Source organism: Scardinius erythrophthalmus, assembly GCF_964197995.2.
Source record: "Scardinius erythrophthalmus genome assembly, chromosome: 6".
In the NCBI taxonomy this organism is placed as follows: Eukaryota; Metazoa; Chordata; class Actinopteri; order Cypriniformes; family Leuciscidae; genus Scardinius; species Scardinius erythrophthalmus.
Genome location: NC_138226.1, coordinates 31,277,169 through 31,303,986, shown reverse-complemented (window position 1 = coordinate 31,303,986; position 26,818 = coordinate 31,277,169). Strand labels below are relative to the sequence as shown.

The 26,818-nt window shown below is 38.3% G+C and overlaps 1 protein-coding gene across 3 annotated transcripts; it reads left to right on the top strand.

Moving 5' to 3' along the window:
* Positions 1-330: 330 nt before the first annotated feature.
* akap11 (A kinase (PRKA) anchor protein 11) lies at positions 331-26,292 on the top strand. Of its 3 annotated transcripts, none has more exons than XM_081369387.1 (12): positions 331-469; positions 3,641-3,737; positions 3,833-3,943; positions 6,309-6,362; positions 7,020-7,151; positions 7,658-7,898; positions 8,676-12,795; positions 12,930-13,085; positions 15,443-15,526; positions 17,174-17,220; positions 17,588-17,769; positions 23,248-26,292. In XM_081369387.1, the coding sequence occupies exons 2-12, from the start codon at positions 3,675-3,677 to the stop codon at positions 23,413-23,415; spliced, it is 5,358 nt and encodes a 1,785-aa protein (XP_081225513.1). In that variant the 5' UTR covers positions 331-469; positions 3,641-3,674; the 3' UTR covers positions 23,416-26,292. The 3 variants fall into 3 exon arrangements, with proteins under 3 accessions (XP_081225513.1, XP_081225512.1, XP_081225514.1); XM_081369386.1 differs by having other exon boundaries at positions 15,440-15,526; XM_081369388.1 differs by lacking the exon at positions 15,443-15,526.
* Positions 26,293-26,818: the final 526 nt, after the last annotated feature.

Genomic DNA, 26,818 nt, shown 5'->3' with positions numbered 1-26,818 from the left:
CTAAACTAGCCTACCCATAATGCTGAAAAAAGATCAACCAATAAGAGAACCTGGTGTTACCATGACATAAATTGACGAATTTAATTGACAAAAACATATTGTCAAATGCTTAGTGGTCATACAAATAGTTTGTGATTTTTTATATAGTAAATTAAGGCAACCTTTATCATCATTTCCAATAAATTCATCAAACTGTGGCTGCTAGCCTGATATTTCCATGGTAATATATCCCAAAGAGAAAGTGAAACGACAAAAATAATATTAAAAGAATAAAATACTACATTAAATTCAAATTGTATTTATTTATTATTTATGTTGCATGTGTATCTCACTCCCATCAGTGACTCTGCGCTCAACTGCTCTGAACCGCCGCTCCGGGTTTGATTATTCCGCCTGCTCGTCTTGTTTTCATGAAATGAACGGAGGTAAGAGCAACTAGCTGCCCACTGCACGGCTCTGTCACTACAAGGTGAGACGCGCTTCATTTTCATTTGCATGCCATTTTCCAGTATAAATCACAGAGCAGTTATAAACCCATTGATTGGTGTTAAAGATGCGGATCACGACTGATGTTATCACAGGCCTGATGCTAATGCGCGAGCCAGCTGCGTCTGTGATGACATCATCAGGCTTTAACATTAAACCGCACATAAACACATTCCTGATAATGCTTTCACATGCATAATTCTTAAAGAAACTCCGCGGTAATTCATGTAAGTCACACTGCCTGTACCGCGACGATGGCTGAAAATGAAAACAATGAATCATCAAACCGAAAATGAGAGGTAAGTATATCAGATATGACTATACGTGACTGCAGATTAACTGACATCTTGAAGAGCTTCAAAAGGTTTCTTATAATAGTCAAATGGCGGTTTGTCATGGTAATATGCGGCTGTCAGAGCTGGGGGTTGTGGTGTCGTATTTGAACACGTTTTGAAGCATAATTGACAGTTGCAAATAATGATTGTAATTCAGGGTATTATATGAGGCAAGAATGATGTGCATGTCGTTTTGTACACAGCCACTCCCCTTTATAAGCTGGGAACAGTGAGTGAGAACAGTGAGATCTCATAAACATCTGTTGGTTTCAGGAAATCATTTGACCCTGGTGATGCTCTCAGCACAGATCACATGCAGCAGCCAACGCCATCACTTGCTAATGTTAAAGTCACCATGAAATCAAAATGGACTCTTCTCTTTTTTCTTTTTTTTAATGGAATATTTCAGTATTATAAATGATTTATCTGTGCACATCATTATTATTCATGTGCCTAATAATCAAAATAACTTCCCCTCCCTCTTGCAGCAACATCTCTTCTCTTCTCTGATGATGAAGCGAGGGCGGGACAACCTGTCACTCACGTGACATCACAGCAATAGCAAACCACATTTATCCAACCATCCAGTGAATTCCCAATTGACAAAAAAAGTCCCGCCATACGTTTTTTTTTCCTTTCTCGGTTTCACCCGGATATACGTCAAGCATAAGTAAGGAAGAAGAGACTATCGCAACTTGGGTTTCATGTCGACTTTAACCGTTGGGGTTCAGGCTTGCAGTAAACATACTTTTTTTGTGTGCGCTGAATTCTTAGAAATAATGTTTACCTTTGCAGTCCCCACCCACACACAGTCATGCTGAAATGCATCAAAGTCTGACCTATTTCAGCATTCAGGTGTGAGCGCTTGTTTAGTGAGAAAGACTAAGCAGGATTCAGTTCTGTGGAAATGCTCTGGGCCAACAGAAATGGAGAGAAAACCCCCACAATTTTTTTTCTTTATTATGTAATTTCAAACTTGTTTGACACAGAAGAACGTATTTTGTAGAATGTTGGTAAATCGTACAGTATATCGCCACTAGTTTCCATCTCTTCCAAATTACTGTAGTTATGGCGTGAACGCAGCATAAGCTCGTTGTTTTAGTTCAGGAGGAACTGTAAAAGGTGGCTGCTGTTTCGGTTGCGGTGTTCAGTGACTGGCGTCTGTCTAATTCTGCATAGCACGAAACGCGCTGATGACGTGTGTCATGAGGTGCGCAGAGGTATGAATATACATACACATAGACAGGCAGTTTGGACATCTTTTTTTTCTGATTTTCAAATACTTTTTGCTTCTAATCAAAGTGTGTCATGTTGTGATTTACCTCATTGCTGGTTTGTGTGGTTCACTGCTTATAACGCTTTAATGAAGACTTTTTAAGAAATCTTATAAGGAAAATGAGTACTTCTGGAACCAAGGCCATTATGAACTCATGCCATGTTTGTTTTCTAGTAAAAACAAACTTGCCGTCTCAGCTCATAGGCCTTAAACAAACTTATTTGCCAGGCCGTGAACAAATGGTGCATTATAATTAATCTGAGCAAGCATTCAAGGAGAGATTTAGTTCTGAGGCCTTATTAACCCACAATAACAGATGGATGCACTCATCCAAACTGCTACTCGAGAGGTAGCCTTCTGCATGTGACAATTGCTTCTTATTTTATCAGATTCTGTTTCAAATCCCTCTTCGCTTCTTTCACGCAAGCTTTTGCAGTCACAGATAAGATCTCACTGCTACAGCACACTGTTTCGGTTCAGGCTATGTGAGAATGTGATAACAGCCTGACATTGGGCCGTCATGTAGCCTTGACCTACATTTTTCCAACATATTGGTATACCGCACGCGCACAGATGGCCCAAGATAATTTGACTGCTGTAGATGGCCCAAGATAATTTGACTGCTGTGGGCTGTATAACGTTAAAGATACGGACTTGTTCAACTTTCACTGTTTAGGTAGTTTTCAGTTTTCTCATATTTGCCCCTGTGTGTCTCTCTTACTGGAGCAGTTGGAAAGCCCATGTGTTACCCATAAGTCATGTGATCTCTAACATAATCCAACTTAAAGGCGTAGTTACCTCAAAAATGAAAATTCTGCCATTTACTAATATACAAGTCGTTCCAAATTTTCTTTCTTTTGCAGAACATGACAAAAGACATTTTTCAAAATGATTAATTGAATGAAAAGTCAATGGGGTCCAAATCTTTATTACCTTTAATTCTTCATTTTTTTTTTTATATTGCAAACCTTGTTTACGCTTGGTATGTGAAAACGACCTAAACACTAATTGTGGTCGGTCTGAGTGAATCCAATTTGATTTCTGTTTATATGAACTCTAAATGTTGTGAACCGAAAGCCACTGCGACAATGTCTTCAGAGTATAATTGTTGTTTATGCTGTGACATAACCAAAAATGCTGACATATATGTCAGAAGGGCGTTTTTAGCAAATATTTAGTAAGTATTCAGTCTCATCCACTGACCAGTTTCGCAAGACATGAGAAATTAATAAAAGTGCATATTCGTATGACATAAAACGTATGTAAACACGCAAATCCTGGCGCTACGCGTGTACTGGCATGTTTGAATTTGATTGAGAAAATAGTCAGATTCAAGCGTTTACACCATCCCTTTGAGTCCAATCGAAAATTCAGTCAGATCGATTGAGGTGTTTAACACGAAGGCTTTTCAGTCGGATTGAGCTATCAATCTGATTATAAATGAGTTATTTAGGTGCATGTAAGAGTAATGTGGAGTGGATTGAATTGTTGGTAGCTAAAATGAACATGGTTGATTTATTCAACCCAAACTTCTCTCTTGAAGGAGTGGATAACCTCCTGTCCAGCCCTGCAACGTCATGGACGCCTGTGCACGGATCAGAGGTGTCCCGTTAAAGAGCCGTGCCACTATGAAGAAAGAGGTATGTTGTCTACTGTTTTTCTGCTAATACATTTGTTGCATGAATTTTTTTGAATCTCCTGTAATTTCTAACAAGCTTTATGTTGGTTTGAGCAGACCATCCGCGAGGGCTCAAACCTGTGCCTGAAGAGCCTGTTGAAGCACAAGAAGGAGCTGTGCAATGTGGTAGTGGAGCTGCATAATAAAGAACCACAGTTTTTATCAGAAGTAAGGGTCACACACTGCCATGTATTTCAGATTTCCATATGCTTGTTTTTATATGTACTGTATGCTTGCGGAATCAATGTCACAGTTAAAGGGATAGTTCACCCAAAAATGAAAATTCTGTCATCATTTATTCACCCTCATGTCGTTCCAAACTCTTAAGACTTTCGCTCATCTTTGAAACACAGATGAAGATATTTTGATGAAATCTGAGAGCTTTCTGTTCATAAAGTTCATAAAGAGATCGTTAGACTAATCCATATGAACTGAGCAGTTTAGTTGACATTTTCCAAAAGAGACATGATCGCTTTATATGATGAACAGATTGAGTCTAGGCTTTTATTCACATATAAACATTCAGCAACACACACATCAGATATAGTAAACGGAAGCTTAAACATGCTTGTTTGACGTGCAGAAACCATTGAGGTTCGTTCTGGTGTTACGCAACATGTTTGAGCTTCCTCAAGAACCAATGAGGTTTGGTCTTGTGCAAGTTTCAGTTGAGCTTCTGTTTATGTTTGCTGATTAATGTTTATATGTGAATAAAAGCCTAAATTCAGTCTGTTCATCATATAAAGTGATTGTGTCTCTTCAGAAAATTTGAACTAAACAGATATTGATTAGTTTATGGATAAACCTTTAGGAATATTCTGGATAAGCTAAATCTTGTCCCTCTTGTTCCCCTTTTTCTTTTTTTTTTAAATTGAGAGAAATTTAGTTAAGCTTATTTGTACGACTTTCATCAAGCTTATCCGTAAACGTTAAACATTTCAGTAGTATAGTTGCAAGATGGAAGCATAATGTGTTAACATACTAGTGTGAAATAAAATCGCATACTAATGTCTTCACATTTCTTTGTTTTAAATCCTTCAAAAATGGCCACACTTACTTCCATTGTAATTGCCCCACCATAACCTTGATTTTTGCTTTGTCGATGAACTGAACTTGTTGAGCCCCCAATATTCCTTTGATTGAATAATGCATACAAGATGTGTCAGTTTAAACGTTTTGTGACCTCTTTTTGAGCTGAGTGATTTTGAAAGCCTCCATGACATAAGATAATGGCGATAAGACAGCGTTTAGAGGCAACTGGGACAGTGCAGACTGTTGCATCTCACCTCATATACATGAGCGCATCTCACGAGGCTTGAGTGAATCATCAAATTAAAAAAAGAAAAGAAATTGCAGTTGCAGTGCAGCTTGTTTCCTTTATGTTGAGGTAAACGAAATTGAGTCTTTTATAATGTGCATTTGAAAACGCAACACGTGCCAAACAAACAGTTCTCCATATTTGTATTGAGAAGCCTTTACAAACCTGCTCTTGTCCAACAAAGGAGAACTTTTAGAGTGTTTACGGTGACCGGAAGGGGACATAAGCTGTGTTCGAAATCTACCCTTTTACCCTCATTCACTATTCCCTACATTACTCCACTAATATAGTCCACTTGAGGGAGTGAATGAAAACAAGGGAGTGAATTCGGACACTGAGTGCGCCGGAAGGGTTGCCGCTTTTACATTTATGCATTTGGCAGACGCTTTTAAGGGTATAGGGGGTGATTTTTAATTCCCACGTCTTGCCAGAAGATGGCTGAATCATCCATCCATCCATTTTCCAAACCACTGGTCCAATGTGGCTAGAGCGTAAAATCAAACAGTTATAAATTCCTTTTTACTTGATTATTAAATTGTTTAATTAAGATTTATACATTTCCATGACAGAGCTCAAGATAAATCTTTTCATGACTGAATTCACTCACTCGTTTTCATTCACTCCTTCAAGTGGACTATATTAGTGGAGTAATGTAGCGAATAGTAAATGAGGGTATGGGGTGAATGAAATGGACTTTTCAATATATGCTTGTAAATAAAAAATAGGAAAGAAAAACATTTGAAGTTAACGTATGCAATCTATACGTTTTTCTCCAGTATAGAGCAGTGTACAGTAGTTTTTTTTTCTTTCTCAGTAGTAGTGCTTCCTGACAAAACTTAAGAAATTACCTTCACAGATTTTTATCATCATAATTTAATATTTTATAAGAAAACCTTTCTTATGATTTATAGTTATAGGCTCCCTACATGTTAACAGGTCGGCTTGCAGTTTTCTGTAAAATATGATACTTTTATCATCATGCATTTACTGCAGCCATTGATCAATAGAAAATGTGAACAGACATTAATTGCAGTCAGTAAGGTTAATGTGCATAAAAAAAGAAACATGTTTGAACTGAAGGGAATGACAGTGACTTAATTTAAATATGCACAAAGTCAGCATGTATTGCACCTGCTTTTTTAACATTTAATGGAATCTATTAGGTATCATAATATAAATTGGTTTGGCATGATTGTTTCCTCTTCTCTTTCATAGGTACATTACGTATGCTTACCTAGTCATGCTGAGGGGGAGGATTTCACCCTACAGGTCAGTGCTTTTTGTGCTGCTTACACTAACGTTCAAAAGTTTGGGGTAAAAGAAAAAATATTTTTTAAAGCAATTAATACTTATATTTAACAAGGATACATTAATTTGACCCATTTATAATGTTGTATAATTTAAATGATTTCTGTTTCATATAAATTCTCTTATTTTGAACTTTCTATTCAACAAAGAATCCTGACAAAAATGTATCAAAGTTTCCAGAAAAGCAGCATACCAGTTTTTAACATTGATAATAATAATAAATGTTTCTTGAGCAGCAAATCAGCATATTGGAATGATTTCTGAAGGATTACGGTTTGTGACAGTGAAGACTGGAGTAATTGTGCTGAAAATTTAGCTTTGCATCACAGGGATACATTACATTTTTAAATGTATTCAAATAGAAAATAGTTATTTTAAATTGTATGCAGCCTTGATGAGCATAAGAGACTTCTTTCAAAAACATAAAAAAAGTTGTACTAACCCCAATATTTTTTTGTACTAAACTAAAGCTCCCTTAAAAAGAGGGGTTTACCCTTTTCATTTTTTTTTATTATTATTTAATTTCTTTGTAAAAATAGAGTATCTCAGCAAAGAGCACAAAATAGATGCAACATTCTTTGATGGATCCTAAAGTCATGTATTCTTTGATGCCCACAGGCTCTGACGTCCCTCTCCACTGAGATGATGGAGTTGCTTAGATCACTACATGTACATACCCTTAAAGATGAAGAGATTCTGCTCCTCAAAGACCCTAAAAGACCCTTTGAGAGGAAAGACAGTATTTCTCAGGTTTGATTTTTGTATATTATGCTCGAGTATTTGACAGTATGTTTATGTTTCATTTGAGGCGTGTGTTTGCTGCTGTCATTATTTTGATATCAGGTGTCCTTCAATGTTTTGTCTTGTAAATTTGTGATGTTGTTTTGTGTGAAATTGGGTCTAAACAGAACTAACCTTGTGGAAGGCAGCCATGGTATTAAGTTTTGTGCTCTGAACATTTCATCAAACCACAAATGTTTTTCAGACATAACAAAGTGCCGTGAGAAGTCAAAATATCACAACTTCTCAAGAAATTATGTCAGTTCAGGGATTGACAGTTTGCAGCCTGAATTATGTTTATCTTCCAATTAACATTAAGTTTATCATAACAGTTTATCTTGATGATGTATCATGACGTAAAGGCTTATATCATATCTTATATCATCCTCCTAGCATTTGATTGATTCATTTGATTTTTTTATTTATTCATTTTCTTTAAAAAATGTAATCGTTGTTCTTTATTCTTTCACTCTCAGGGCTGTTCAAGGGCCTTGTGTATATTGAGACATGGCCCCACTCCTCAGTTTAGTGTTTGCACCATGCTGGGATTGTTGGCTCGATACACAGCTGGGATAAGGTATGCCATGGAATTACAGGTTCTGCAGAGAGGCACTTCAGAAGCATGTCAAGCTGAGGATGACGACACCAATCAGTCTGTCTCTTCTATCGAGGAGGACTTTGTTACTGCTTTTGAACATCTTGAAGAGGAACATACAGGTAATAAAAAGCAGAACTAGCAGCTGTTCACAAGGATTTTGAAAACCTTTATGGTTACTGGTCACTAGCTATCTATGCTTCTCATTCAAAATAGCTAAACTATTTTTGTTTTTAAATGCTCCACTGTTCAAAAGTTTTGGATCAGTAAGACTTATTTAGCAAGGATGCACTAAATTGGGATAGTAAATATATATATAATTTATTATTTCTATTTTTTTATGCTGTTCCTTAGGGGAAAAAAGTTTTTAACATTGATAAGAATATTTCAGAATGTATCAAATGTATTTAAAAATTTCTATCTTTTCAAGTTGAAATGTTTTATATAATAATACAAATTTTATTGATTGTGATATTGACCTTGTGTTGCCATGTAAATAGCCATAATGCATAACATGACGTTAAATACATAATAAACAAACAAACATTGATAATGAATCTTGAGAACCAAATCAAAATGATTTCTTAAGGATCATGTGACTGAAACATTTTACAATAAAAAACATTTTAAATTTGCAATATGTCACTGTCATTAATGCTTTTACTGTAATGCAGCCTTGTGAGCATTTAAAAGACTTATTTTAAAAAAACTAACCACAAACTTTTGAATGATAGTGTAAATAAAAAAAATAAAATAAGCTTTTATTTAAACCCTTTTTAAAACAGGACGTTAACCTTAGATTATCAAGTAACCTTAATTGAAATTGAAATTGAAATATTTAAATAATTGCCTATGTTAATAATAATTCTGTTCTTACGAACTGTTCTCTGATCTTGCAGGTGCCCATAGTCAGAGGAACCAAAGGGATGTGGCATCCCAGACAGTCCCTTACACTCATTTAAAAGACTTAAGTGGATCTCGTATTATTATAAGTTCCTTACCCAGGAAGTCAGTGTACAAGGGAAAGACTGCTGCAGAAGTGTCAGAAACTGTCCTGAAGTCAACAGCGTGGCCTGAAATTTCAGAGATCTCGTATGAACTTAGCAGTCTGTCAAAGGGACGTGTTACCTCCACATCCCTCACCGAGTCAGATGATTCAGACTGCTCAAGTCCCAGTCCTATTATATTCCTGGATGAAGTTGGATATCAAAAGAGTCTTAAAGCAAAACTTGACATTCCCAAGATCCCCATTCTAAAGGATGGAGTAGAAGACTCTGACTCAGAAGTCAGTGAATTTTTCGACAGCTTTGATCAGTTTGATGAACTAGACCAGTCTTCTTATTCCAACATCAAGGTCCTTAAACAGCATCCCCTCCCTGGTCAAACAGAGAAGTATGTTGATAACTCTGGATGTAAATTTGTATCAAGGGGATGCTCGACCACAGCAATGAATCCTCACAAGTTTGATCATAGGACTCTTCCAGCCAATGTCAAGAAACCAACTCCACTTAAACCAGGATCACCGTACAGTATTCACTCTGAATTACCGGATTCCCCACGGCCAGCGAGGACTCCCTGCGAGGAAAGCGGGCCGCTCTTCAGTCCAGTTCGTTCATCTGCATTTAGCCCACTGGGAGAAGGAGGGTCCTTAGAGTATTTTTGGAAGGCAGATGTTGATGGCTCAGAATTACGTAAACCACAGGACCTTTGCTCACTCTACAAAACGTACGCAGATTTTGCCAACAACCTGTCAAAAGAAATCCTTGGATCGGTCTGTGGGTACTCCTCCCCTGTTGATTTTAACATTAATAAGAACTTGAGCTGTGTGTGTCATAAGGAGTTCAAAAACACTAATGGGCATCTAATGAAGCTTTCAGACATCCAGGAGACAGTCACCATCACTAAATCCCAATCACAGTCTCTCAAGGATGGGATTCAGAGGTTTGCTACAGATTTAGTCGAAATGAGCCTTGGAAGTGCCTTAAGGGACTTGCAGAAAGGTGTTTCCTCCTGTACCACCACACTTTGCCATTTGGCTGCAAGGCTGACATCTTCAGTATTTCAAATGGCCTTTCATGAGATAGGAATGCGCCATGCATACGTGTTAAAAGAGCGTGCCGTAAACGGTCTAGCCGGTTTCCTAGTAGGGGAAGCCGTTTCTGGAGCCCTTAAAGAGTTTCTGTTTGTGAAAAAGCAGATTTTCAACAACACTGTCACACGATTTGCTGCCGATCTTGCTGAGGAATTAGTGTTTGAAGGAATAATGGAGGTTTGCCAGTTTTCACATCCCTCTACGTTACTCACACCGGGTGACTGGTCTTTTGACGAAGAGGAGGAAGTGGTTTCATCCTATGCCTCTGATCTGTCGGAGTCCGTTCTCCAAGAGGCTTTTATAGAGCTCTCACAAGCTGACGTGACATTCACTACCCAGGCAGCTATCAGTGTGTCAGTAGACAATATTTGCTACGTGAGTGCTGAAGATAGTTCTCTCATTACAAAAACCTGCAGTGCCCAAACAAGCTATCTTGGATCTCAGGCTGTCACAGAGGCTACAAATCAAGAGCCGGATGGTTGTACAGTGAAGAAAGCCTTGTATTGTGTGTCGGGTATCGCCAGTTGTGTTCCAGTTCCTGTGGCTGGCAATGTCATATCCCATGTACACAACTCAGACGAACCTTCTCAGTATAAATCCAGTATTGGTCACGTGTGTCAGACCAGCCCTAAAAGAACCATTTGTTGCCAAGTGGAAGTAACATCATCAGCCTCAGATACGTCTGCAGCATCTCAGACTGATTCATCGCCAGGTCCTGCAAGAATCCAGGATTCAGCCAGTGGTGAGGAAAATGTTGACAGCATGTCTGTTGAAAGTGATTCTGGCAAGCCCTCGATTGGAAAAACTTTTCAAAACTTCTCTGGGAATATGGTGGACACTATAGTAGGTGAGGCATTCGATCTAATGAATTCTTCGACAAAAGTAAAGAAGAAAGTAGAGGACTGTGCAGACTTTTTGAGCAAAACAATCACAGCTCGCATATCCACTCCAAGCCATGGAATTGTTAAATCACATGTGTCGACTCAGAGAGGTTCAAAGGGCTCTAGTGACCCATCCTCCAGAAGTGCATGTCCAGTCTCCAAGCTCACCCCAGAGGTCCGTTCTGTAGTGAGAAGGGACACACTGGAAGTGCCCAGTTTTGAAGTTGGCTCCTGTGGTGGTAGAAAAGTAGGTGCAGAGGATTTTTCAAGCAGCAACTCTGGAACAAAATCAGTTGAAATCCCTAGCACTCCACCCTCAAGTCCTCAGCAGGCGTCAGGTGAGCACAGTGAGAAACAGATCAGACAGTTCTCGAAGAAGCTCAAAGGTACGCTTGCAAAAGAATTTTCTCCTGCGACTCCTCCGCCGACCCCTTATTACCCGCCTGCCACCGACACAAAAGAAGCTGGTTCAGTTTCAGACAAGGCCGATTTCATGCTGAAACTCATTAGGTCTCTCTCTGAAGAAGCTGGCAGCAATGAAGACGAGGAGGAGACTCAGAAAGATGGTCCACACACTAGAAACTGCCAGTCAGAGCTGAGTCCCAACGTCAGGAGCAGAATGTTTGAGAGGAGTGCGCTCCATTATGCAGAGCGTTTAGCGTGCCACATTGTTTCCATGGCAACTGAGATGGACACACTGAGCCTTGGAGATGTGAAGAAGGCTGAGAGCAAAGGCAGTGTTGCCTTGCATAGCGCACAGTTTTCTGAACAGACTTTGAATTCTTTGTGGACATATGCTGGAGAAGTGGCTGGAGAAGTCATCAACGATGTCAAAAGGATAATGAGTTCAACCCACTGTCGTCACAAAACGATAAAAAGAGGATCTGTAAACTCTTCTGACAAGTGTCAGAGTGGAGACGGCCTTTCAGGAAATATGACTTGTCAATGGTCTGGTGACGTCCAAGCAAGTGGGATGTCATCAGATTATCCAAGTTGCGAAAGTGTCACTGACGAATATGCAGGATACCTCATTAAGGTGCTCAAGAAAGAGGGAGGCAACCGAGAGCTGATATTGGATCAGTATGCCACTCGTTTGGCATATCGATCTATTAAATCTGGCCTGGCTCATGCCGCACGAAAAATAAAGCAGAGGTATCCTTTGAGGCTACACTCCTCTAGGCGTTTACACAATGATCATAGTCCTGATGTTTCTCAAAGTCCCATATCCAAGTCATCCCACACTGCACTTTCTGATGGAAAAGATGGATCCTCTTGTGAATCTCTGCCATGTGCTTGTCAAGATGGTCAAGACATTAGCAGTAACGAATATGTAGAACTTGTGAACTTTGCGGAATCTCTTGCCTACAACATCACATGTGATGTTACTAGAAAGCTGAGAATGTCTTCAGTTAGACTGCCTAAATCGCTGACTGATTCTTGCCTCTACAGGAAGTCCAGTGTCGGGGACATGCCCGAAAGTACATTTTCATGCTCTCTTTTAACGTACTCAGAAACTAATAGGCTGTATCATAGTACGAGCAGCTTAAATGATAGCAAAAGCAACAACAGTGTCATGCAAGTGATTGAACATTATGCCCGGAAAATTGTCGATGACACATTGGAAATGACGCTGGGGCCGGCATGTGTTCAGGCTGCTGGGGACAGGAGGGCACTTGAACCTAATTCCTTCACAGAAAAGCTGGCTGAGGCATATCAAGCCTGCCGATACTGCCAAGGTCGAGAATGCCTGTTTTGCAGTAGAGATGGTCGTCGTGGTTTCCAGGGATTGAAAATCAGAAGGCAACAAGAATCTGATTCAGTGGCTGGACTGGAAATTCCTAGAATTCACATTGATTTGGAAAAGAGAGCTGCTTTTGCTGAAGAAATGGTGTCCAGTGTCATTGAGAAAGCCAAAAAGGAGCTGAGCTGCACCAGCTTGAATGCAGACAGTGGAATTGGTCATGATGGCGCAAGCTTTGCAGAAAGTCTGACCACAGAGATTATGACGTCCGCATTGTCCAACGTCTGCCAAACCGTCAATCTTGGGTAAAGTGACACAGTTTTCACAGGGTCATTCATGCAGCCTATCAATTAAAATTGCTCATCCATGGATTTCCTAGATTTTGAAACTTTTGGTGTTGTATTTCCTTATCATGATTGATGACTTTGCTGTGTTGCAGTACTCCTAGAAGGGATGGCGTCAATGTGACGGAGTCAACCGTGAGTCAGCAGCTTAGTTTGAGTGTTGGTGATGACAGTCTTGGTAGTTGGTCCAATCTGAGTTTTGAAGAAGACCACCCAGATGAGAGCAGCAGCTTTCACCATCTAAGTGACAGGTGAACAAGTCCCACCACACTTACAAGCTTACAAAGCATTAAATGAAGCATTACTACTCGACTAATACCACACTCAAGTTCAAAGCACTTTCTTTTCTTGAGCACCTTTCACAAGCATGTGGCTCTAATCATTGTGAATATAAAGATCTGGTGAATTAACAGTGGAAGGACTGCCTTTGTAGTGACCTGACCATTGCAAACCCTCAATGCAATATGTAGAGGAGAGATCTGTGTTTGAAAAGCTCAGACTGAATTAGTGAAGTAGTGTCAATGTCAGGCACTCTTAAGTTGTATAGTAGTCTCTGAGTGTGTTTTTAAAAACATTTGTAGTCATGATTGGTTTTCAGCTGAGATAATTTGACTCTAATCACATGTTTTAGTTTGAGTTTAGGTTAGAAGAACCTACTGTATGACTCATCTTTGCTAAAGAACATTTATTGTTCACTTTATTTTTTTTATTCACAAACCATTTTATAATTTGTTTGACGCCAGAGTTGCTGATTATCTCACCATTTTCCAAAATTGCTGAGAAACACTTAGTGCCTTGTCCAGATGAGCATTTAGGGATATTGTTTTACATTCTCAGAAAAACTTTAAATGTCTTTGGCTTCAAAACATGACGACTGACTCACACTGTCTTGTCTTTCAAAGGCAAGCATTGTTGAGTATTGTTTTTGGCTGCAGTGTCTCAATGGAAGCAATTTCTATCAACATTTTAATATCTCCCAAGCAACTGAAAGTTAGAATGTATGAGCAATTTTTGTTTTGGACATCCCAAGATACCATGAAGGTATCACAATATTTGTGAAAGGTGTGGTTGTCAGCTCGAGGCAGTGTTTCTTGAGTAACTTAGAAACTCCATAAATTCTCAGTGTGTCCAAATATAGATGATAGTTAACAGTTTTCTTTTTTTAGTTTCATGTCCTCAAGTACTGTATTAATCAGTTAATTTTTACATAACATGCTTAGGGTCTAGTATTTCTATCATTAATTGTCTCATGACTGAGTATTAATGAGTATGAGTGTTAAACAGATGTTTTTATATAATTTCTGCATTCAGAGTTAATTTAAATGAATCAGTTTAAAGGTGGGATCAGTAGTTTTTGAAAAACACCTTTGGCCAATGTTGATATTTGAAATCACCATAACAAACACGCCCCTACCCCAAAATGATCTCGCCCCTAATTTGATAGCTCCACCCCACACTTACGTACGCGACCGTAAACCCAGACAACGACTATGTCTGTGCTGTGTGCACTGAGCGCTCACTCCTCCCCATCATTAGTAGACACACCCCTTACTCCTGATTGGTTACAGGTGTGTTTTCGTAGTCGGTCCGACAACCGTTTTCAAAAGTGCTTTTCAAAAACTACTGATCCCACTTTTAAGCTGTGAATCAGTTTCAGTGAATTAAGTTCAAATCTTGTCATCGCATCTCTGCGGGGCAGCAAGTTCTTTCAGTCAAATGCCTTGAATATAAAATGGAGTTCATGATTCTGAATAGACAAATAATTTACTAGAGGTTCTGATAAAATGCTAATTTCTGCAGTCGATTTAAAAATATATTTAATTAATAAAAATAAAAAAACAAGTTTGAATGAATGGTTCAATGACTTATAAAGACTTCACTTGTTTCATTACTGCGTGAATCAGCATTTCTGAACAAATCTCTTGAGAGAATGATTACACCTACAGGTGTAACGATGTAATTGATACAATCTCTATTTGAAGCATCAAGAATCATTCAAAAGGTGATTTACTCTATTTTAATCGCTACCGTAGACATCAGTGTTTGTATCCAAACTATAAACTTTAATCCCATCCCAGTACTTCTGTGATAATTTGAATTATTGTAACAGAAATAGTGATACTATGTGGTTGAAAAGACTGTTTTTGAAGATGTTTCATACATGACAACTGCTCTCTCTGGGTCAGCGGCAGCACTAGCACAGATTTGAATATTCGCTGTGATCGTACTTGTCAAAGGTTTAATAGACACAGGGCGAATCGTTGTCATTTGGGAATGAGATCGCGTGGGTGATTTTATCGATAAAGCGAATTATTATTTTTTTATATATATTTTTTTTATCATTAATCGTGCAGCTCCAAGTTCTTCTATGTTTTATGTCTAGCATGAAACATTTTGAAACTAATGGGTATGATTGGTGTTTGGTTGAAAATATGGTTCTTCTTAATAAAAAATAAATAAAACCACCTTTTAAACCAAAAAGCAAATAAATTAATATCAACTTAAATATCAAATATCTTATCAGAAATATCATAAAGCTCCAGGTAGGTTTTCTAGTTTTGCATAGACATTATTTTGTAGCTTTTCTTCTTTTTCTCTCCCCCAGCAGTAATGGAAACAGCAGTAGCTGGAGCAGTCTGGGTTTAGAAGGCGAGGTTTATGAAGAACATTTGTCCTTCTCTCCATCAGACAGGTTGGTCTATGGAAAGAGGTGTAGCATAGACAGCGCGTACGGCTGTAATTACTGCATGATGTCATGCAGCTTTTTATCAGCAAGCGCTGATGAAGTGCTGACAAGTTTCTAACATTACCTATTAGAAACAAAACTTCCCTTTGTTGTTCTCCATCCTGTGTTTGGAATTAGTCAATTGAATCTTTGTGTTGTGTTGTGTAGGAAGTGTTTGGGTTGGGTCATTGACTTCATAAGTATTTTGTGATGTATTTGCTGAAGAATGATCTATCTGTTCTTACTGCATGCTTCCTGTTTGAGTGAAAAAAGGATGTCCCAGTCCCCAATTCTCATTAGAGTTCAGGTCCACAACATGAATCATGTGCATTTGAGCACAAAGTGACTCACTCCATACAAAAGAAACCGAGATCGCTTTATAATTAATTACATCATACACGGGAAAAATATATGAAAAGCAGATCTGAAAAAGAAAAAAATTCCCCTGCATTTACAACCAGAAATGGATATTGTGTCATGATTGTTTACTTATTGTAAAAAAAAAAAAAGCGATTTAAACTTGTACTAGAAAATGCTCACCCAAATTATAATGTATTGCTGATTTATCTGACAATATTGCAAGTTATCATTTGTAAAAGTTTATATTCTATAAGGATTTCATTTTATTCAGGCCTTGGAGACATTTAATTGCAGTGATTTTGCTGGTGATATAAAATATATCACAATGCAATTTTTGTTTGGCTATTACATTTTCTAAAGACCTGTGAGTATGAGTACATTGAAATAGATTTAAAAGAATGTTAAGGCCATCTCTCATTTAATAATATAACAGTATAGAGTACAGTTACAGTTTTGGGTCTGTAAGATTTTGTAAAGTTTTTGAAAGAAGTCTCTTATGCTCACCAGGGCTGCATTTTTATGTGATTAAAATACAGTAAAAACAGTAATATTCTGAAAGATTATTACAATTTAAAATAAGTATTTTCTACTTGAATATATTTTCAAATATAATTTACTCCTGTAATTTTCAAAGCTGTATTTTCAGCATCATTACTCCATTCTTCAGTGTCACGTGATCCTTCAGAAATCATTCTAATATGATGATTTGCTGCTCAAATAACATTTTTGATTATTATCATGTTGAAATGTTGAAAACAGATGTGAAACTGTGATGCATACCTTCATAAGCCATTGTTATATTTATTCTTGCTTATTTCATTTAAACTTGTGCTAGAAAATGTTCACCCAAATCAGAGCTAGACAACAAATATTCATGATATACTGCTGATTTATTTGCCAATATTAAATTAAGTAATATTTTGTGAAATATTCAGATTTCATAAATATTAGTATGCAAGTCTGAAAAATATTGAGATTTTTTTTTTTTTTTTTTTTTTTTGCTATAATGCCCCACCCCAAATCAGTTTTTCAGTCAAAGGCATCAAGAAAAATATCTTTAAAATACTATTGCGTCAATATCCATTAGCATGGGCAAGTCATGAATTCTAGCTGAAACTGTAGTGGAGCTGGTTTATATGAGAAATGGGAATGCTGGGAGCCTCTGTCACTCTCTCTTGCATGTGGTTTGTGTTGTCGTTCCCTTTAGTCTGTCAGTAACACTCTCTTACACCTGTACTATTTTTCAACTTACAGTGACTGCGCTGAAGAGAAGGAAGCTGAGGCCAAAGAGGATTCAGGCGGTAAATGAAAACTATATCTCTTCTTTGTATTTTCCTCCAACGCTAGTGTTTATTCTGTGGTCTGATGTTAAACCTCAACTGTTGAACTAATTTCAGCCCTTATTTTGCTGCCACTCATCTAAAGTGGTCTTGTTTGGCCGAGCACCTTCGGTGTGCCCCTGTCAAAGCCACAAGACTATTTATCCTCGCTCCTAGTTGTCTAACTGTCAGACCGGCTCCATGTGGGTCAACAGATGAGCTCAAGCAGAGTTCTGTGTCTGGCCTAGTTAGCAGAGAGAGCGTGGGAAACTGGTTTGCTGAAGTAGACTAATTGCTGTGATGATTTTTGTGTATGCATGAGCTGAATGTGTGTGGTTTGTATGTGCAGGAGCGGTGCGAGCGGAGCGGGATCACGGGCAGGCAGAAAGAGCTCTGCTGGTGGTCAGTACCGATGTCCAGGGGGGGACTGTGGACCCCCAGCTGACGGCTGTGCTCCAGTGGATCGCCGCCTCTATCGCTGATCTGTCTTTAATGCAGCTCAGCCATTTCTCAGGCCAGGAGCTCCTCCAGGTGAGAACACTTCGGCTGTGTCAGGTCAAATCCGATTATTTGTGTATCCAATCTAAATTATTGACCCGTGGTGCTCTTTTCTTTTCCTGAAAATCTGCATTGGTTTCTGTGGCAATGACTTTGCTTTAAAACAGCAACAGCAATGTGGATGGATTTTCAATAAAGATGTTGTCTTATTTACAACATGACAATACTGCGCTAGACTGCTTCCTCTTCTGAGGCAGTGGCAGAAATGTAGGATGCCGGTATGCGCAGCTTTATTCTGTGCTGTCGTCTCCGCCGGTCTCAAAACAAATAACATCTGACATGTTTATGTTTTATGTGGCGTGAGAAAGTGACATAAACCACGCGGAATCCAATTATAGCGGTCAAACTGAGTTTGTATAGGATTTCAAACCACATATGTAGACATGAATGTTGCTCAATGCAGATTTGTAAAAATTGCATTCCAAGTGATTTTTTTTGTTTGTTGCCATTCACATTTGTTAAATTTTGATAGGACTCCAATCAGATATGCACAAAATCGGATTTGAACTGACAGTCGGAATGAGGTTTTAGGCTTAAAAAATAATGTTTCGCATTATTTTTTAAATGTGGCCAAAATCGGATTTGAGTGTGAACAGGTCACGATCCTGAACTGCCCCTGTATGTGCAAAAGAACAATAACAAAGACACATACAGCACGCTGTCATACGGAAGTAAACGCGGCATTTACGCGTTCATTTGTAAGGCGATAAGCTGTGGAAGCCAGGTGAAAGAGAGCAAAGTTTTTCTTGTACAGTTTTTCCTTAAGTTTTGCTTGAATAGAGCTGTCACCGTAATACTTATGAGTATAACAGCTTACCGACCCTCCACTGACTAACTTCACTGCCATCTTCCAAAATCACTGAGTGACCAAAGAACTAACAACATGTACGTTCTTTGGAGTGACTCCCATCAGTGCAGAATTCTGACGAATAATGATTTGGAGTGATTTCCAGTATGACTGTTCAGACTGAGGTCGCATTGCAAAACATCTGACCTGTATCTGATTTAGGACCACATATGGACCAAATTAGAATTGAAAATATCAGATTCCATGCGGCTTGTGCTGTTCACTGTTATTCTGAATCGCATATGAGGAAATACAATTGGATTTGGGCCACATTTACCTGCATTCTGAATGTAGCCTAAGTACTATCAATTAATTGTTGACCGTTTAGACCAGGGATGGGCAACCTCAGTCCTGGAGGGCCACTGTCCTGCAGAGTTTAGCTCCAACCCTACTCAAACACACCTGAACAAGCTAATCAGCGTCTTAGGATAATTAGAAAGCTACAGGCAGGTGAGTTTTATCAGGGTTGGAGCTAAACCCTGCAGGACAGTGGCCCTCCAGGACTGAAGTTGCCCATCCCTGGTTTAGACCAATGTCATAAGGTTTCCTTTGGTTTCTTTAATTTTATTGAGGCCTTGGAGATATATTTAATACTCACTATTTGCAGTGATTTTGCTGGCGATATAAAATTAAGCAACACTGTGTATATCACAGTGTGCTTTGTCATTTAGTTTTATGAGCTCTTTTTGTCTCATAACTTGAGTATGAGTACATTGATATAGATTTAATTGCATTTTAATACCATCTCTTGTTAGTACCGTTATAGTTTGGGGTCGGTAAGTTTTTTTTTTTATTGTTTTTGACGCGCACGCAGGCTTATTAAAATACAGTAAGAACAGGAATATTGTGAAATATTATTACAATTTAAAATAAATATTTTCATTTTAATACATTACATTTTTTAATTTATTCCTGTGATTGCAAAGCTGTATTTTGAGCGGTGTTTGGTGTTTTTAGCCCCCAACGGCGCCTTCCAGGCAGCGAGGGGATGGGTAGGTTTAAGGTTGAGGTTAGGGTTAGCTGCCTGGAAGGAGCCATTCGGGGCTAAAAACACCATCGAGCATTTTGAGCATCAATACTCCAGTCTTCAGTGTCACATGATCCTTCAGAAATCATTCTAATATGCTGATTTGCTGCTAAAGAAGCATTTCTTATATTATCAATGTTGAAAATAATGTTTCGCATTATTTTTTTAAATGTGGCCAAAATTGGATTTGAGTGTGAACAGGTCACGATCCTGAACTGCCCCTGTATGTGCAAAAGTACAATAACAAAGACATACAGCATGCTGTCATACAGAAGTAAACACGGACATTACTGAAGTCAGCATTTACGCATTCATTTATAAGGCTGTGGAAGCCAGTGAATTTGTGTGCAGGCGATATAAAGGATCAGGTGAAAGAGAGCAAAGTTTTTCTTGTACAGTTTTTCCTTAAAGGACCACTCCACCGTTTTTTCATATTAAACTATGTTATTCCCTTAAAGGTGGTATCAGTGATTTCAGGCCCAAATATATTTTTATCACATTCATCTAATCTTTCCTAACGATCCGCTAGCTGCCCGCCCCATAAGCATGCCGTCAAAAAAACGTGTCTCTGTAGGCAGCCTAGGCTCTGAGATCTGCACACAAAAACAAATGGTTTAGCCAAACACTCAAAACCAAAACAAATAGTGTTCCAACCAATCACTGACAGGGGGAGGGTGTTGTGAGATTTTGTGCACGTGCACGGCTGCACGCGAAGTCAGAGCTGAAGAAAAAGCTGTCTCAAAACCTCACAACACCCTCCCCCTGTCAGTGATTGGTTGGAACACTATTTGTTTTGGTTTTGAGTGTTTGGCTAAACCATTTGTTTTTGTGTGCAGATCTCAGAGCCTAGGCTGCCTACAGAGACGCGGTTTTTTGACAACCTGCTTATGGGGCGGGCAGCTAGCGGATCGTTAGGAAAGATTAGATGAATGTGATAAAAATATTTTTGGGCCTGAAATCACTGATACCACCTTTAACTAAGACGTGTTGATACATACCTCTCTCGTCTCAGTGCGTGCACTCAATCACTCTGGCGCGCGGCGACACTTTGATAGCACTTAGCTTAGCCCAGTTCATTCATTAGGGAACAAACAGAGATGAAGTTAGAAGCGACCAAACACCTCCACGTTTTCCCTATTTAAATACAGTTACACGAGTAGTTACACGACCAAGTATGGTGACACAAAATAAAACGTGGCGCTTTTCTAAGCGGGTAAAAAGGATAACTATAATGTATGGCGGAATAGCACTTGGGAGCACTTCCGACTCGGCGCAGTAAAAAGTCACGTTGGTTCTAATGACAGAAGTGAGTGGGAGAGGGGAGGATTTTTCAGGAGTGATGATATTTCTGCGCCAAGTCGGAAGTGCTCCCAAGTGCTATTCCGCCATACATTATAGTTATCCTTTTTACCCGCTTAGAAAAGCGCCACATTTTATTTTGCGTCACCATACTTGGTTGTGTAACTACTCGTGTAACTGTATTTAAATAGGGAAAACGTGGAGGTGTTTGGTCGCTTCTAACTTCATCTCTGTTTGTTCCCTAATGAATGAACTGAGCTAAGCTAAGTGCTATCAAAGTGTCGCCGTGCGCCAGAGCGATTGAGTGCACGCACTGAGACGAGAGAGGTATGCATCAACTCTTCTTAGTTAAGGGAATAACACAGTTTAATATGAAAAAACGCTGGAGTATTCCTTTAATTTTGCTTGAATAGAGCTGTCACCGTAATACTTATGAGTACAACAGCTTACCGACCCTCCACTGACTAACTTCACTGCCATCTTCCATAATCACTGAGTGACCAAAGAACTACCAACATGTACGTTCTTTGGAGTGACTCCCATCAGCGCAGAATTGTGACGAATAATGATCTGGAGTGAATTCCAGTATGACTGTTCAGACTGAGGTCACATTGCAAAACATCTGACCTGTATCTGATTTAGGACCACATATGGACCAAATTAGAATTGAAAATATCAGATTCCATGCGGTTTGTGCTGTTCATTGTTATTCTGAATCGCATGAATGTAGCCTAAGTATTACTATAGTTATAAACTTATGTGCAGTATATTGCAAGTTATCAATTAATTGTTGACCGTTTAGATCAATGTCATAAGGTTTCTTTAATTTTATTGAGGCCTTGGAGATATATTTAATACTCACTATTTGCAGTGATTTTGCTGGCGATATAAAATCACAGTGTGCTTTGTCATTAGTTATATGAGCTCTTTTTGTCTCAACTTGAGTATGAGTACATTGATATAGATTTAATAGCATTTTAATACCATCCCTTGTTTAATAATGTAACAGTACCGTTATAGTTTGTGGTCGGTAAGTTTTTTTTATTTATTTTTATTGTTTTTGACGTGCACTCAGGCTTATTAAAATACAGGAATATTGTGAAATATTATTACAATTTAAAATAAATATTTTCATTTTAATATATTACATTTTTTAATTTATTCCTGTGATTGCAAAGCTGTATTTTCAGCATCAATACTCCAGTCTTCAGTGTCACATGATCCTTCAGAAATCATTCTAATGCTGCTTGCTGCTCAAGAAGCATTTCTTATATTATCAATGTTGAAAACAGTTTGTGCTGCTTAATATTTTTGTGGAAACTGATCATTTTTTTCCAGATTGTTTGATAAATCAAATGTTCAAAAGAACAGAATTTATTGGAAATGGTAATCTTTTGTTAGCCTGGTAATACCAAACTCTGCTACTTCGCTTTGCTTCGTAGACAGAGTCTGGAATGGCATAATAGAGAAGTGTTTTCTCTCTCGCGGGGGGCGCTTGTCTGAAGTTTAAAATCATTGGTTACCCGTAAGCCAATCACATGACGTTTGGTTATGGCGTGTGTTAAGCGCATGCTCAGCCGCATCTAATTTCCACTGTAAACACACATGTATGATGCGAAAACAAAACCATCGAGCGAAATACCGGAGTGAACATGGCTGTGAACGACTTTTGCAGATTATGTGAAGTAAATCTACGCATCCACGGTACAATCAGCTACGTCACGGTTCTCAGCCCGCCCTCTGTTCGTTGATTGGCCCGGCCGTCCGAAGGCCGCTGGAAAACTGAAAGATAGTCTGCTATCTCAGACTGACTACAGAAGCGAAATGAAATTGAGCGGAAGTAGGAAGTCTGACGTAGTCAGGCTAATCTTTTGTAGCATTATAGATCAATTTAATGCTGAATTCAAGTATTAATTTCGTTTCAAAGAAGAATCGTACTGGCCCCAAACTTTTAAACGGTAGTGCATTAGTTTATAAAATAATAAAATATAATTGGCTGATTTCACAAAATTGAAACTTTAAATGTAGGTACATTTATTTGAAAAATATCTTTCTTTAAAATATTTTATTATATATGCCACATAGGGACTGATACAAATTGTTGAATAAATTGATTCACAGTTACAAATTCCAACAGTTTGAGAGTAAATACATAAATATCCAGAGTATCATATTACATTACATTACAGCTCTATCAACCAACTCCATCAGTATCTATCAGGATGTTTCCTGTCCAAAAGTTTAGCTTCATTTCATGTGTGTTTTTCTCTGGCTCTAGCTGCCGGCCGTGGCCCAGAGGCTGAAGGAGAGAGAGTTCAGGGTCGCCGACCTCCTGCAGGCTCTGCTGAGATACTTTGAAGAGTGTCGCACCGAGGAAGAGCCCGAGGCTGGAGACACAAGGCGTGGCCACAAGAGCCTCTTCCAGTGGCTCCTAGAACAAGCGTAAATCACCATCACACACTGACATCCGTCAGCTATTAAATATGAAGTTTCCTGTCGCTTTACAGTGATCTGCAATTTATCTGCCAAACTTAGAGGCATAGCCAGTGGAATGTGTTCGTGTTGTGGATTGCTTGTGCACCAGTGGCCACCCAGGGGGCGCCATACTGAAGTATACAAACAACTGAAATAATCTAAGAGCCGTTCGTTCAAGTGTGTGTTTTGCATGCCGTCACTTGCTTTCATCTCTTTTTATTGGCACGTTGTTTTCTTTAAGATTAGACTGCATATCACACATTTGGCGCACTGTCAGTGAGTTTTGCTTTCACACCTTGCCACAACACAAAAGACTGATGGGTTTTATGAGTTGGTTTGTTGTAAGGGAATCCCCATGGCTGCAGGAAAGCTTATGTCATCTCCATACCTCTCCTTTACGGTGATGTTTGCACTTGTCGAAGGAACCAGCCATGCACTCCAGCAGCGCTCCGGGTCACCGGAAGGTATTCCATGACACAGAACTCAAAAGTGAATCACAGGCAGAGGTAATTATGATAATTACCTAAAATTATATTTACCCAGTTTAGCACATTTTTGGCAACACTTACCAGTCATAACAGTTTAAAAATATCCTTCCATTGGCAATTAGACACTAGATAGTTGCTGTTGAATAAATCCATCAATATGTAGTCATTTTTACATTCCCCTGTTGTGACTCAGACATTTTTCCAGTCATTATTTCTGAATGATAAAAGTCCTTTAGCTATGTATATTCATAATAGTTCAAAATGAATCGGTATACCTGTAAATATGCTTTTCTTTAAGTTAAAATTGAAATGAATTGTTTACACCAGAGGCTGCAATTAGACTCATAAAGATCATTAAAGAGTGGAGGGGTTTGTGTTGCCAACTTACAGAAAAACCCAAATATACTTTTAAGCCTACTTTAAAAAGCTGCTAAACATGTAAACCCCCTTTTGCCAAAAGAGTAAACTCGCAGTAAGGTTCTTTTAAAACTATTGAACGTTCTCTACGGGGGACTTTTCTCTAATTTCCTCCTGGCGTTGTACACTCAGTGAAGGTTACTGTGACGCACTGGTAGTGCATTGCTAAATGAGGACGCCTCTGCAGTGAGTATATCTGAACTAGTCACCACCTCTACAGTCTCCTCTACGTGGACCTTCTTTACTCACTGCCTGCCCTTTAGTGTGCACTACACCGAATATTGCACTTTACTGAGGAATGGTCAGACAGGCCTTTCCCTATATCTTTGTTTAGACCTCAAAAAACAATCTTTATTACTGCAATGCATAAGCGATAGATCGCCAAAAGCTAGTAGGTGTTTATGACGTGTAACTTATTAAGCTTCAAGGGACCTGTATGAAAAGTATTTGCACTCTGCAGTTTTGTGCTTCAAGGAAAACTACTAATTTTCTACTCACTCATGTCAGTCTAAATCTGTATGTTGCTTTTTTATTTTATTTTTGGAACACATTCATTTTGGTAGAATCTTAACAAAGCCATTCCCACATAACAGTAATTCCTAGTGATTACGACTGCCAAGCTCCAAAAAGGGAAAAGAAAGAGAAGTAGTCCATACAACTTGCAAGCAGTATTCTTAATATTAAAGTCTTCGTACAAAAGTTTTCTTTATTAAATTTTAAATGATCTAACCCACATTTGCGTCCAAGATTTAAAAAATTATATATTATGTTCAGTTATTAAACAATCACAAGATAATTTTTGAATGTATGAAATATAGATGAGCTTTGAAAAAGTGGATGATACATGTGACATAATGGTAAAGAAAAATAGAGATATTGTATACAAGTTTTTGTTTTTTTTGTCAATATGAACTAATGTTGTATAGTGTCGAAATGCATTGAGATTCTTCAAAAATTCTGCTTTTGCGTTCCACTGAAAAATAAAAGCATATGGATTTGTAACGGAGCCCCGCACATGAAATGCAGGAATAAAATATGTATATTGTGGCCACAAATTAACAATTCGTTCCCATGATTTACTAATATGTCAGCACGTTTTACTAATTCGCTCCCTTGTTTTTTAGTAAATCGTGCGCACAATATAATAATTTGTTCCTTTGACTTACTAAATCGTGGCCATGAACTTGTTCCCTTGTTTTAGTTGACTCCAAACGAAGGAAAAAATTACTTCAGTGTGGCCATGAATTAATAAAACGAGGGAACAAATTACGGTAATAAGTCGTGGGAATGAGTTTTTTATTCATGACCATGGTTTAACTAAAACGAAAAACCAATTCTTAATTCGTGGCCACGATATATATATTTTTGTCCGGATGTCATGTGCTCCGTAGTTTGGAACAACAATGCGTGCGAGTAAATAATGACAGAAATTTGGTTGACCTTTTAGTTTTATTGACATGATCCTGCATGTCTTGCTCAGATACTGTTACAGTGTGACTTGATGATAAGAGAAACAATATGAAGGCAATCAGAGTTGTTGAGATCGTTGTATCTTGTGATTTCTTTGCCCTGTAACATGCATGATGCGCTTTCGGACCATGCTTCATGTACTTCTCTTTACGTGTGCATGATGCTGATTCATTATCTTGTGCATGGTTTCAATCTGGCTGACACCATATATGCTCACACTACCTACTACAATGAAAAAAAAAAAAAAAAAAGCATTTCTGTATTCATGCTGTTATAATTTCAGCGCTGCCAAATATATTTGAATCTGCACTTAGGCAGTATTTGTTCACATTCTTTTGAAATGTTTTTAAAAAACCTGCCATACACTGTTGAGTTGGACATTTTCATATGATAGCAGTATCACTTAAACCATAATGTGGGAGAGGCAAAATAAGTTTAATACTGTATACCACCATTGAAGCTTGAGTAGATTTAAAAAAAAAAAAAAAAAAAAAAAAGTTGGCACAAGTATGCCATGGCCATCAGCGCTGCCTCATTATTAGTGGGATTGTACATGCATCCGTGTTCTTGCAGTATTTGTAAACATTAGTGCTGTAGATGTTCTGCCCTTGTGTTCTTATTCACCTTATTTTTGTGTACATTCCTATCGTTCACAAATGATCTATAGCTATTTTAAGTAAGGCTACATGTATAATGCAAAGTACACGCCATACTAAACAGATGAATATTTTGTTACTTGTGCAGTGTTTATCCATTCTATCTCATAGTATAGTGGGCAAATGATACACAGTGACTTCTCAATTTTCTTCCTGCCCATTTGTATAATCTTGCCAAATAAGATATTTAATAATTTATGTAAGTATAAGTTGCAATGGTGAATACACTACTTGTCCCCCCAGTGAAGTTGCTGAGTAGTTTACACATGATTAAAGCTTAATGCACTACACCTGTACACTGTAAAAAGCTGTGGGTAATAAAGCTTTTTCATTTGAATTGTGA

Bases quoted from the DNA above. Each gene is read 5' to 3' on its own strand.
- akap11 (XM_081369386.1), top strand. From the start codon at position 3,675: ATGGACGCCTGTGCACGGATCAGAGGTGTCCCGTTAAAGAGCCGTGCC. The intron at 7,152-7,657 runs GTTTGATTTTTG...TTTCACTCTCAG, and splicing joins GGAAAGACAGTATTTCTCAG to GGCTGTTCAAGGGCCTTGTG. The intron at 17,221-17,587 runs GTAAATGAAAAC...TTGTATGTGCAG, and splicing joins GGCCAAAGAGGATTCAGGCG to GAGCGGTGCGAGCGGAGCGG.